A 14,332-nucleotide genomic window follows, 5' to 3' on the forward strand; every position below is an offset into this window, starting at 1 on the left:
AGAGCAACTAAAAAATCATTCGAAGGGAAACAAAGAAATATGGAAGCAAGCTAGCAAATATCAAAGTGGATAGTAAAAGTTTTTTCAAGTATGTTGAAAATAAAAGCGAAAAGAGAGTGGATATAGGACTGCTACAAAATGAGGCAGCAGAAATAGTAATGGGGGACAAGGAGATGACTGATGAACTAAATGAGTATTTTGCATCAGTCTTCACTGTGGAAGACATGGGCAGTATGCCTGATGTTGTAGTGTGTGAAGGAAGAGAAGTGGGTGCAGTTACTATTACAAGAGAGAAGGTGCTCAAATAGCAATTATGTACCTAAAGTTACATAATTCACCCAGACCAGGTGAACTGCATTCTAGGGTGCTAAAAGATGTAGCATTAGAGATTGTGGTAACATTAGAAATGATCTTTCAAAAATCATTGGAATCTGGCATGGTGCCAGAGGACTGGAAAATTGAAAATGTTACTCCACTCTTTAGGAAAGGAAGAAGGCAGCAGGAAGGAAATTCTAGACCAGTTAGCCTGACCACAGTGATTGGGAAGATGTTGGAGTCAATTAATAAGGATGAGATGATGGAGTACCCTGGTGACGCAGGGCAAAGTGACAAGGTTGTTCAAAGTCAGTATGGTTACCTTCAGGGAAAATCCTGCCTGATGAACCTGTTGGAATTCTTTGAGGAGATTACAGGTAGGATAGATAAAGGAGATGCACTGGATATTGTATATTTGGACCTTCAGAAGCCTTTGACAAGGTGCCACACATGAGGCTGCGTATCAGGCTGCATACCAAGTTAAGAGCCCATGATATTATGGGAGAATTACTAACATTGTTAGAGCATTGGCTGATTGATAAGAGGCAACAAGTAGGAATGAAAGGATCCTTTTCTAGTTGGCTACCAGTGACTAGTTGTGTTCTGGAGGGGTTGGTGTTGGGACCACTTCTTTTTATGCTATAGATAAATGATTTAGATGATGGAATAGGTGGCTTTGTTGCCAAATTTTCAGATGATACGAAGATTGGTGGAGGGACAGGTAGTGTTGAGGAAACAGGTAGGATGCAGAAGGACTTAGACAAATTTGGAGAACGGGCAAGAAAGTGGCAAATGAAATACAACGTTGGAGAATGCAAGGTCATGCACTGTAGTAGTAGAAATAAATGTGTGGACTATTTTCAAAGCAAGGAGAAATCCAGGAATCTGAGATATAGAGTCCTTGTGCAGAGCACCCCGAAGGTTAACTTGAAGGTTGAGTAGGTGGTGAGGGAGGCAAATTTCATGTTAGCATTCATTTCAAGAATACAAGATCAAGAATGTGATGTTGAAGCTTTATAAGGCACTGGTGAGGCCTCACCTCAAGTATTCTGAACAGTATTGTTCCCCTCCTCCAAAAAAGATGTGCTGGCTTTGGAGAGGGTCCAGAGGAGGTTCACAAGGATGATTCCAGGAATGAAAGGGTTATCATGTGAGGAACGTTTGATGGCTCTGGGTCTGTACTCGCTGGAATTCAAAAGGATGAGGGGGAATCTCATTGAATCCTTTCGAATATTGAAAGGCCTAATCTGAGGAGATGTAGAAAGGATGTTTCCCATGATGGGAGAGTCTAAGACAAGGGGGCACAGCCTCAGGATAGAGAGGCACCCCTTCAGAACAGAGATGCCAAGAAATCTTTTTAGCCAAAGGTTGGTGAATTTATGGAAGTTGTTGCCACATGCAGCTGTGGCGGTCAGGTTGTTGGGTGTATTTAAGGCAGAAATGATAGTTTCTTGATTGGACATGGCAGCAAAGGTTACGGGGAGAAGGTCAGAAACTGGGTTGAGGAGGAGAAAAAAGGGATCAGCCATGATTGAATGTCAGAGCAGACTCGATGGGCCAGGTGCTCTAATTCTGCTCTTATGTCTTCTGATCTATGGCCTACTTAAGAACCCATCATATCCACTTTAAATATAAACTCAATGACTCAGCCTGCACAGCTATCAGTGGCAATGTATTCCATAAATTCATCACCTTAAAACTAAACAAATTTTTCCTCATTTCTGTTCTACAGGGATGTCCTTCTATTGTGTCCTCATTCTGGACTCTCCCACTATTAGAAGCATCCTCACCACAGTCACGGGTAACCCTAGTTTGGAACGGGGTCCGGAATTGACCCTATGAACTGTGCTGCTATTAAGAGAGAGAGAGAGGGAGGCATCCAGCGCAATAAGAGAGAGAGACAGACAGTGTTACGTAACCTCGTTACCAGGTAACTTACCAGCAAAGATAGCGGGATCAGCTGAATCGGATGCTACTATTTTCAAACGTTTTATTCAAAAAGGGGCACAAACGTATGGTTAATACAAAACATTCAGATCATATACATCGTCAAAACTCAATCTAAAACACCGGTGTAATAATAATCAATCAGAAATAAGCTCTATAGTTGTCTAGGGGTTAATACTGAGTCCAATTGAAATATAAAGAGTCACTCAGAAGTTTGCAGGCTTTTCCCTTTTGGGAACCGCTGGGGTTTCACATTGTGGAGAGAGAGAGATGGTTGAGAAAGGATAAACACTTGCCCGTTGTCTTTACAGAGCAAATCCTTGGAATCAGGGGAGCAGGCTTCCCCGTTGTTATTTAAAAGCGGTCTTCCGTTGGTTCTAGCCACAGATTCAAAATTTGGAATCTAACGCACGTGGCTTCCTTCAAAATGGCTTCCCGCTCCCACGGGAATCGGTATCGTGCTTCCTTGGTGTCTCCTTGGTGCGTCTGAGGGTTGTCCCCCCCCTCAGACCCTCCTTTATACTTCTTCACGGGATCGCAGGTGTCAATCAGGTTGCAGGTGATGCGATCTCTCTCTCTCAACCAGACCACTTTGCCCGAGGGCTTTTCACGTGGTCTCCATGAGACAATAGTCAATGTCGCCTTTATTCTGCTTCTCGGGAGAACGTGGTCTTCCGCACATCTCTCTCTCTCTCTCCCATTTCCTGTGTCTATTCAGCACGTCTCTTCCCCTCTTGGGTCAGTTGACCCCCCTCTTGACTAGGGCTCTTGCGATTCTCACAAAGGAGGGGCCCGAGGGCATAACAACAGAAACTGCTTGAAAGATTGATGTTATGGTTTCTCTGAAAGTTGTTTACCTTTCCGCAAGGACACTTGCCTGCTTGTTAAAGTTCCTGCAAAGAGAGGAGGGCGGAGCAGGTTGATGGACAGCTGGTGTCCACCATGTGGAGATAAAAACCATGTCCGCTGTTACACAGGGAGACACACCATGAGACACACAGTTTCGGACACTGAACGAGCTTTGTTGCACCCACAAGAAGGTGGGATTTTTGGAGGATCGATTCGGGGAAAACGATCAGCGGCTCACAGTGTGAAAAGGTGCCACCGGTGGGCAATTATTTGTGTGTCCATCCTTGCCTGAGTGATAATTCCACCACTGAAGAATGGTCGTACATGGTATGGTCATAGTCGGTGACCACAACAGGATTTTGGAAGACAACGGGAAGATCGACAGCATCAGCTCACCTCTCTCTCTCTCTCTCCAATGTTACTCAACTAACTACCTTGAACTGAACTGAACTCTCTTCATCATCGTAAGACTATACCCATTTACCCCCAGGTTTGAAAGAGCCTAGTTTTGTTCCTATTTCCACACTTATGTATATATATTTCATCGCTAACCTGTCTGATATATTTGCATTTATAGTACTGTATTGTGTAGTTTACTAATAAACACTATTAGTTTATAGCAATACCGGACTCCAATGTATTTTTCATTTCTGCTGGTTCTTTAAACCCGGTCATGGGGTACGTGATACCACAGCTACTGTAATTAGGCCTTTAATATTCAGTAAGATTCAAGGAGAATCCCCGATCATAATTCTAAACTCTAGCGAGCACAGGCCCAGAGCCATCAAAAGCTGTTCACATGTTAAACTTAATTCCCTGGATCTTTCTCACAAGGCTCCTCGGTGAAGGAGTGTGTGTGGAGAAGTTGGGAAAGACACAGTGCTCCGGGTTTGTGGATTCCTGCATCAATCCTGCTGCTTTGCAGTATACACCAGGAGAATATGTGGAGTTCATTGTGTGCTTCCTGCTACTGAACCAATCCAATCAAACACAGAAACTGGAGGAAGAGCAGTAGTTCATAGACCTGGAAGTTGTGGGTTACAGAAATGGAGTTGGGATCTCCACCCCAGTAACATGGTCATCACAATATTCTCATTGATGATATTCATTGATCCCGGTATTATAAATTCCCCACAGGCTGGCCGATAGGTTGTACAGCATTTCTCAGTGACCAGTTACACCTCACGATGTCCTGTCTGACAAAGAGCTCACAAAGTGTTGCCCTGGTTTCCACTCCAGTCCAGGGGATGCTGTAATAATCCTTTTAATTAATGAGTTGCATTTCATCTGATTTTACTGTATGATTCAGTTGAACCTCAAAGCAAAAGTTTTGCATAGATTTTCGTATGGCTCACGTCGCCAATGTCTCCACAATCTGTGTTCGATACACGTATGTGTATATATATCATGCACACCTCTTTGGACAGCTCAGTGAGAGAGAGAGGAGGGACGACAGCAGAATCCCTTGGAAACCTTCACTCTGATTTTGAACCTTTTGTGCTTCGATCCGGAGGAAAGAAACTCCACTGTGGAGATGATGCTGCTGCTGTTTCTGTTGCTAAGCACATTGGCCAACAGTGACGGTGAAGGTAGGCTTGGTTGATGCTTCTAGTGTTTTCAGATATAAATCACTGATCAGAATCAGTGTACTGCTGTGGAATAGATGAAAGAATCTGGGAATTTGTGAATGGCAGCAGCAGGGAATGTCTTTTGTCTGACACTCTGTCTCAGAGTTATTAAATTGATGTGTGAGATAGAGGCTTCCTTTCTAAGACATAGAGCCAAAGCTGCTCACAATGCTCGAAGTGCAATTTGAATAATGCATATAAAGCCCCAAAATTACATCCTTGGTTTTTATTCTAGTCTTCTCAGAATGAATGTTATCATTCGATTTGGCTTTCTTACCATAGTCTCAGCCTGTAAGTTATTGTTTAGGGAATCCTGCATGAGGGCTCCCAAGTCCCCTTGCACCTCTGACTTCTGACTTTTATCTCCATTTAGAAAATTGTCTATGCCTTTATTCCTTCTCCCAAAGTGCATGAATATACACTGTGACAGCACTCTATTCCATCTACAGCTTCTTTACCCATCTTCGAATTTGTCTAAGCCTTTCTGTGGACACCCTGATTGCTCAACACTCCCTGCTCCTTCTATCCTCATATCATCCACAAACTTGGCAACAAAGCCTCCAGTCTCTCTACAATCCATCCTCTCTCTGACCACTCTGACTTCCCTGCACCCTCCCACACTGGGGGTCATTTACTGCAGCCAGTGAGCCGGTCAACCAGGGATTACAGGGTGAGATAAGGTAAAGAACAGGGGGAATGTAAGGAGCCACAGGAAGGAGTTGTGCCCACAAGGCTGTTTCAGCTCTGTAATTTCTACAAAATTTCACCTTCGTAAACAAGGGGTGTGGAGAGAGATGCAGCCTGTGTCACCCAGCTCCAAGCACCTCTCCACAGTATGACACCCTCACACACAGACCCACGCACAATTGTCAGCAGCCCTGAGGCTGCCTTTATACTGCATGTCTCAGATCTCCACACATCTTCCCTGGACACACAAGCTCAGCTCCCTCAATAAAACCAAGCCAGTATCTTGAGCTGTGTTGCCTCCTGCACCGCCCACAAACTGACTGATCTCCCTCTTTGCCCTCTCTCTGCATCACCTCTGAGCTCCAGCAGTTTTTGATTTTATTTTTGATTTCCTGCATCTGCAGTATTTTGCTTTATAATCCAACATCTCACTCTCTGTTGGATCCCAAGGATTTCATTATCCTGAATGTAATGTCAAGTGGACTTTGGACAATGTTTCTGAAGATCCAGTTGGAATGCGGTAAACAGCAAAGCACATGGACACTGCCTGTTCATTCGCTAGTCAAACAGAACCTCCCTTTAACATCTCTGTGTGAATGACTTCAATTAACTGCACCGCTCTAAATGACAAGTTGAGCTGTCACTCAGATTATTTCCCAATATCTTGTCCATTCCGTGTCAGGCCAATCAGCCTGCAGTTTCTCCATCTGTCCCTTTCCTCCTTTTACAAGAGATGGACAGGTGGAGATCTCATTAGGTCTGTATTAAACACTAGAAATGCCACAGCTACAGCTGGTGCTCCTTCTTCCCCTCGAACGCTGACCTTCCATGTGTCCATCAAGGTCTGGTGTGTAACAGCAAAATCTGTAACTGTTTGGTACTTTGGTTATTGTAGTTGATTTAAATTCTAATTCTCTTTAACTGAAAGGGACAAACAATTCCTTGGTTTTGAAGAGGACTCAGCGGGACCTTGAAAACTATAGACTATTCAGAGGACCCTGTGATGAAAACTGGTTTTACTTTCCTCCTTTAAACTCCTGTTACCGGTTTTTCAGTGACAAGAAGACATGGGAGGCAGCTGAGGTAAGTCCCTGGATTAAGTGATTTCTTCAGCAGTCCTGGTGAATATCGGTCTCTGCTGGTTCATTCCCATGAACTCACAGCACAGCCTCTAGTTGAGTTGTCTGTGATGAGTCCCTGTGTTCCAGGGAGTGTTTCACTGCAGCCGTGGGCTCAAGTTTCTATCAATTGGTCAATGCGTGAAATATTTGGATTTTAGGGGAAACTCCACATCCAGGAGTTAACACAGTGTGGATTTGACAACGAAAAGTTCAAAGAACAAGAACTTTATTTCATGTAACAAGGTTGTTGAATTTCCAAAATCAGGTTGGATAATTTACAGAAGGATGTCTAGGAAAATGAACAATGACAATTCTCAGCAACAGAAAAATTATTTCTTTTCTTTAAAGAATTTCTGCAGTCAGCTCCCACATTCTGGACATCTGCCATCTGTGATCTCAAGCATCCATAACAACTTCATTTCTGACGTGGTCAGTGCTGTGGATGCAAGCAAGCCATGGACATGGATTGGCCTGAATGACATATCACAGGTAAAGTTAATGATGACGTGTTCCTTTGCCACCACAGACAGAATTACACCCGACATCGTGCAGAGTAACAGGTGTGTAGCAGTGTAGTGGTTAACTGACTGGGTGTATCCTAATGATCCAGGGACATAAGTTTGATTCCCATCCCAGAAGCCGGGGAAGTAAATAAAATGCAATAAATCTGGAGTAAAGCATTACTATGAGAAATGGTGACAATGGAACTACCAGACTGTTGTAAAAACTGATCTGGTTCACTATTGTTCTTCAGAGTGAGGAATCTACCATCTTTCCCCAGTCTGTCCTCATTGCGACTCCAGAGATCCATCAATGTGTTGACTCTTACCTGCCCTCAGAAATGGTCAGAGGATGATCAGGGAAGGACAATAAATGCTGCTGTGGCCAGAGTCACCACATCCTGTCAAGAAATAAACCTCACATGTTTATGTCCTGTTTATCTCCGTATTAGACTCCTCTCTCTCTCTCTCTCTCTCTCTCTCTCTCTCTCTCTCTCTCTCTCTCTCTCTCTCTCTCTCTCTCTCTCTCTCTCTCTCTCTCTCTCTCTCCCCCCCCCCCCCCCCTCATCTGACATGATCAGTGTGACTTTTATTTCTCCCTCATGAGTATCTCTGTTTTTCCTTCAATAATCCCCATGAGTCACATCTTAAACACTCTGGAGAAAAGGCTTTCTCACCAGTATTTGCTAGATTGATCAGTGACTCTGGAGAAAAGGGTTTCTAGCCAGGTATCTGCTGGATGATCAGACTCTCTTAAATTTAAAGTCCCTGCATTTCTCTACAAGTAGGAACATTTCTCTACACCGACTCAAGTGAATCTCCATAATTCAAAGGAACCCAAAGACATGACCATCTGGTTCTAACATCCTAATATTAATTGTAGTTGTGGCTCTGTAGTTAGTCCAATGAGTGATTCTGAGAGTCACTGTTCTGTATGTTGGTAAATCATTTTAGAGCTAGGAGAAAGAAGGGGGCATGAGAAAGCCTTGGCAAGTAGGGTAAAGGAAAATCCCTAGGCATTCTTCAATTATGTGAAGAACAAAAGGTTGACAGGAGTGAAGATAGGACCGATTAGAGATATAGATGGAAAGGTGTGCCTGGAGGCTATGGAAGTGAGTGAGGTCCTCAATGAATACTTCTCTTCCGTATTCACCAATGAGAGGGAACTTGATGACTGTGAGGACAATATGAGTGAGGTTGATGTTCTGGAGCATGTTGATATTAAGGGAGAGGAGGTGCTTGAGTTGTTAAAATACATTAGGATGGATAAGTCCCCGGGGCCTAACGGAATATTCCCCAGGCTGCTCCATGAGGCGAGGGAAGAGATTGCTGAGCCTCTGGCTAGGATCTTTATGTCCTCGTCCATTGGAATTGTACCGGAGAATTGGAGGGAGGTGAACGCTGTCCCCTTATTCAAAAGAGGTAGTAGGATAGTCCGAGTAATTATAGACCAGTGAGCCTTACGTCTATGGTGGGAAAGCTGCTGAAAAAGATTCTTAGAGATAGAATCTATGGGCATTTAGAGAATCATGGTCTGATCAGGGACGGTCAGCATGGCTTTATGAAGGGCAGATTATGTCTAACAAGCCTGATAGAGTACTTTGAAGAGGTGGCTTCAGAATTGGCTTACCTGCAGAAAGCAGAGGATCATGGTGAAGTGAGTACATTCAGATTGGAGGGTTGTGACTAGTGGTGTCCCACAAGGATCGGTTCTGGGACCCCTACTTTTTGTGATTTTTTATTAATGACCTGGATGTGGAGGTTGGCAAATTTGCAGATGACACAAAGCTTGGTGATGTTGTGGATAGTGTTGAGGATTGTCGAAGATTGCAGAGAGACATTGATAGGATGCAGAAGTGGGCTGAGAAGTGGCAGATGGAGTTCAGCAGGACAAACTCCAAGGCAGAGTACAAAGTAAATGGCAGGATACTTGGGAATATAGAGGAGCAGAGGGATCTGGGGGTACATGTCCACAGATCCGTGAAAGTTGCCTCACAGGTAGATAGGGTAGTTAAGAAAACTTATGGAGTGTTAGCTTTCTTAAGTCGAGGGATAGAGTTTAAGAGTCGCAGGGTAATGATGCAGCTCTATAAAACTCTGGTTAGGCCACACTTGGAGTAATGTGTCATTATAGGAATGATGTGGAAGCATTGAAAATGGTACAGAAGAGATTTACCAGGAAGCTGCCTGGTTTAGAGAGTATGCATTATGATCAGAGATTAAGGGAGCTAGGGCTTTACTCTCTGGAGAGAAGGAGAATGAGAAGAGACATTATAGAGGTATACAAGATATTAAGAGGAATAGATAGAGTGGTCAATCAGTTCCTCTTCCCCAGAGCACCACTGCTCAATACAAGAGGACATGGCTTTAAGGTAAGGGGTGGGAGGTTCAAGGGGGATATTAGAGGAAGGTTTTTCACTCAGAGAGTGGTTAGTGCATGGAATGCACTGCCTGAGTCAGTGGTGGAGCCAGATACACTAGTGGAATTTAAGAGACTACTAGACAGATACAGTATACGGAGTAATTTAAGGTGGAGGGTTATATGGGAGGTAGGGTTTAAGGATCGGGACAACATTGTGGGCTGAAGGGCCTGTACTATGCAGTATTGTTCTATGTTCTATGTGTTCCCAGGCAGGAGGCTAATGGAATCAGTGCCATATGCTCTGCATATGGAAATACAATATATAGTGTTACGAACCCCGTAACTGGGTCACTTACCAGCAAAGATAGAGAGGTCCGTTGAAGTCTGATGGTACTATTTTTAAATGTTTTTATTTATAAAGGGGCACAAAAGTAAGGTTAATACAAACATTCAGATAATATACATCGTCAATACTCAATCTAAAGCGCGGGTATAGTAATAATCATCAATAAGAAGTAGCTCTATCGTTTTGTCTAGGGGTGAAAATATTGTCTGATGGAAATATAAAAGTCTCTCGAGTTCATGCAGGCTTTAGCCTTTTCGGGACCGCTGGGTTTCACTTGTTGGAGAGAGAGAGATTTTTGGTGAGAAAAGAAACTTGCCCAGTCTTTTAGGATGCAAACCGTTGAAACAGGAACGTGGGTTCCCCGTTGTTAGTTCAAAGTCCTTTTCGGTGTTATCAGCCACCCGTTCCCCAGGCCAGGGGAAACGGACCACACGTGGCTTCTGAATAGCTTCCCGTTATCACGGGAGCGATGAGCGATGGTGTCTCCTTCTGGTGCGTCGCTAGAGGACTGCCCCCTGCAGCCCCTCTTTTATCTTGACTTGCAGGGTTGTAGATGTCAATCAGGGTGGGGTGATGCAATCCCCAGCCCGCGTTGCCCTGAGAGCTGGCACGTAGTATAGGATCGCAATCCACAAAGGTGTCTCCAAGAAACAATGGCCAAATCCGTTGCTTTGTCTTGCTGAGGATTCTCTCTCATTTCCTGGGTCCAAGACCCGAATTAATAGCGATCTTGCGATTCTCAAGAAGGAGGGGGCTGGGATCATAACAATAGACAGACAGTGCTACTGTGCTGGGTACCCAGTGAGAACACAGATCTCCTCACTGATGTACCTGCCCTGTTACCTATCCTGTTGGTCTACTGTGATGGTATGATCTCAGGTTAACACACCTCCCCCATTTCCATTCATTGGCCTGATTCCCCCTGTGTTCAGGTTTTGGTTAATCCTTTCCTTTCCCTGTAGTAAATGCATTTTTGTTCCCAAAAAGACTCTGGGCAAGGCTGGTGTGCAAAGTGACGTCCTCGTCCACTGAGTATGGAACTTGAGAATTCAGAGATTGTGGGTATATGAAATTGAAATAAATTGCATGAATTGCCTTACCCCAAAAGAATGCCTAAGAATGCAAGGAATCCTTTAACATTAAATCACCATAATTCAATGAAAAATAACAAATGAAATTTGTAAAAATACTTAGCTGACTAAAGCTAAGTGTTTCCAGCCTCAGCCGGTTGGATTGTCCTGGCCTCCGTGTTTTGTGATCAGTTCTCTGCTCCAATGCCTCTCAGTCCTTTATGTAACAGTTCACAGTACCGCAGGGCTGGTCTGACCAGGATTAGCAAACAATACTGCAAGGATTCAGGCTCCTCAGCACAGCTAGTCCATGTCAACCAAGGTGCCCACCCAGCTGGTCCCAATTTCCTCTAATTTCCATCCATGCCTGTATCTGTTCAAGTTCTTCTTAAAAGACACTATTGTACCTTCCTCAACTACTTCCTCCGGCAGCTAGTTCCACCTACCTCTACCTTTTGTGTGATTATATCGTCTCTCAGTTCCCTGTTAACATCCTATCTCCAATTTCCATTTGGTTTTGTTGTCTGTGTCCATTCATGTGCAGTCATTTTCTGTCATTTGTCCCTCTGGTGTTTATGAGATCAGCCTGTGTATTTGTGCTCAATGATTCATTGTCCAAGTTGTCATTATTCCTTCTCCCTGACTTTTACACTCAGATCCAGTTTTTTTTTTGTTCCAAGGCTTCTGTTACTTCCATGAGAGTTCCCCCTCCCTGACAGTTAATTTAAAATCTCATTCACTGCCCCGTTTGACCCGACTGCTTGTATTCTGGTCTCACTCTGACTCGGGTCCAGCTCCTCCCTGTACCATTAAGTGACAGGTTACTCCGCACTCCCACAGAAATAATCACTGATTTATATCCCACAGGAAGGGACTTTCACATGGATTGATGGAACTTCCTACACTTATAGAAGATGGGGTACAAATTTACCTAATAATTATAATGGCAATGAAGACTGTGCAAGCATTCATTATTTTTCAGGTAAGTGTAACAGTGAGAGAAATGTTATTTCCATTTCAAACACAGTATTGAAGAGGCCTGTGGAGTGAACCAGCCCCATGCTCAGCAGAACTAAACTCATTGCCTAGCATTTAGAGAATAAATGGGATGTATTGCAGGGGCAGGGGAACAGTCAGTGTATGAAGATGAAAAAAAAACAGACAATACTAGGAATCTGAGATAAAACCAGCAATTTCACAAAACACTCAATAGGTCAGACAACATCTATGAAAAAAGCAACAGAATTAATATTTCACAATGAAAACCCTGAGTCCTTTAGTCAGTTTCAACTCAGTGTGAGCTTGTCGGTGGAACAACATACAAGGGATGTAATATCATTTTTGTATCACCGCAGATAAAGAAACTCAAAGTAGAAAGTTCAAAGAAAATTTAATATCAAAGTACATATACTGTATGTCAAGATTATCTACCCTGAGATTCATTTGCTTGTGGGCATTCACAGTAAATACAAATAAGCCGAATAGCATCAATGAAAAACTACCCACAAAGATGGAGAAAAAAGCAATGTGCAAAAGACATTGAATTGTGTAAATACAAAAGAAACAAAAAACCAAATAATAATGGGAGGTAAATAAGTAATAAATAATATTGGAACACGAGTTGTAGAGTCGTTGAAAGTGATTTTATAGGTTGTGGTATCAGTTCAGTGTTGCGGTGAGTGAAGTTATCCACTCTGGTTCAGGTTGAAGAGTTATAACTGTTCCTGATGATGTGAGACCCAAGGCTGGCTTTTTCCATTCAAGGGTGCTAGTGTTTCCATTCCAGGCTGTGATGCAACCAGTCAATATACTCTCTATTGTGCATCTATAGAAGTTTGTTAAAATTTTAGATGACACACTGAATATTCACAAACTTCTAAGAAAGTAGAGGTGCTGCCATGCCTTCATTGTAAAAGTATTTGTCTGCTGGCCTGCAGGACACATTCTTTGAAAAGACAACACCAAGAATATAATGATCTCCACCTCTGATCCCCTGATGAGGACTGGCTCAAGAGCCTTCAGTTTCCTCCTCATAATATAAAGGAAAAATAAAACTTTTCACAGTGAAATTGAAACCAGATATATTATGCTCATCTTCCTCATTCCAGATATTCTTCATTCTGCTCACATTTGGAGGTCCATGAAATGGTGAAGGCTTAGTTTATCTCTGTTGGGACAGGCTTGTTACTCAGTTCGCAGGGAGATCCAGTCCAGGGTGAGCCCAGCCACTTCAGTCTGAAACAGTCCAAATCCCCAGTGTATATTGTGAGGTGTCAAGTTTCAGCAACACACACCCTGACTGCACATGAACCACAACAACAACTGACTCCCTTTATTTACAAGGCAAATTCATTGATCAAGGTCAGGAAATGGCTATAACTCACAGACATTGATGCAAGAAGAGAAAACATTTAGATTAAACAGAAAAGAGAAATACTGGACATCCTTAGAAGATGAGGCAGCATCTGACCTACTCAATACTCCCAGAATTATTTTCAGCATCTGCAACTTTATACTTGTGGACTAATGAGTCAACATTTGATTCCTTTTCTCTGCTTCAAGGTTCTCCAGTTTGGAACGATTTTCCCTGTAATACGGAAGTTGGTTTTATTTGTGCCTACAAACTTCACTGTATTTAGAAGTCTCCAGAACCATCCACTCATCCTTTCTAGTGGTGGATTCAGTGCCTTGATTCACTGACTTCAGTTCTACACTGCAGTCATTGAGTCTGTCCTGTGCACTTCCATCATTGTGTGGTTTGGAGCCGCCACCAAGCAGGATAGAACCAGACTACAGCGCACAGTGAGGACTGCCGAGCGCATCATTGGAGCCTCCCTGCCCTCTATTGTGGACCTGTACTCTTCCAGGTTGAAGAAGAGGGCGGGGAACATCATAAAGGATTCCTCCCATCCTGCGCACGGACTGTTTGATCTGCTTCCGTCTGGTAGGCACTTCAGATCCCTCCAGACTAAGACTAATAGGCACTGGAGAAGTTTTTTCCCTACTGTGGTCACTTTGCTGAACAGTTAACTGCCGGTTAACTGTCGGCTAACTATTACTTGGATTGCACTACCTGTATGTATAATCTATATTTTCATTTATATTTATCATTATTATTATTATGAGCAGAGAGACAACATCTGCCGGAAGTAAATTCCTTGTATGTGCATAGGTACTTGGCGATTAAAGTCTGATTCTGATTCTGATTCTGATTCTGATTTCTTTGTAGCTGCTCTCAGTGTCTGTGATGACTGTACTTAGTTTCTCAGCCAATAATAAAGAGAATTGCATCTTGAGCTGTGTGTGTTGTTGTTGTGTGAGTCCAGTTTCCAGCAGCCTTCCTGTCCCACTGTTGCTTCCTCCCCACATCGACACTCAGTGCTGAACTGAGGAGAAGGCAGTACAGACTTTGCAAAATTAACTCTTTCCCTTCATCCGCACTTGATGTGTTGTGTCCAGGTCACTGCACGTGGGAGTGAAGTAAAGGATCTGAGGAGGATGCAGAGG

General features: G+C 43.3%; 1 protein-coding gene across 1 annotated transcript; it reads left to right on the forward strand.

Annotated features, from left to right (window-relative positions):
• Nucleotides 1-4,560: 4,560 nt before the first annotated feature.
• On the forward strand, nucleotides 4,561-13,944 carry LOC140739028 (C-type lectin LmsL-like). Its single transcript, XM_073067000.1, has 5 exons — nucleotides 4,561-4,700; nucleotides 6,355-6,509; nucleotides 6,896-7,036; nucleotides 11,693-11,807; nucleotides 13,388-13,944. Exons 1-5 carry the CDS (start codon nucleotides 4,646-4,648, stop codon nucleotides 13,462-13,464), a joined length of 543 nt encoding a protein of 180 aa, XP_072923101.1. The 5' UTR covers nucleotides 4,561-4,645; the 3' UTR covers nucleotides 13,465-13,944.
• Nucleotides 13,945-14,332: the final 388 nt, after the last annotated feature.

Source organism: Hemitrygon akajei, chromosome 14, assembly GCF_048418815.1.
Source record: "Hemitrygon akajei chromosome 14, sHemAka1.3, whole genome shotgun sequence".
Lineage (NCBI taxonomy): Eukaryota > Metazoa > Chordata > Chondrichthyes > Myliobatiformes > Dasyatidae > Hemitrygon > Hemitrygon akajei.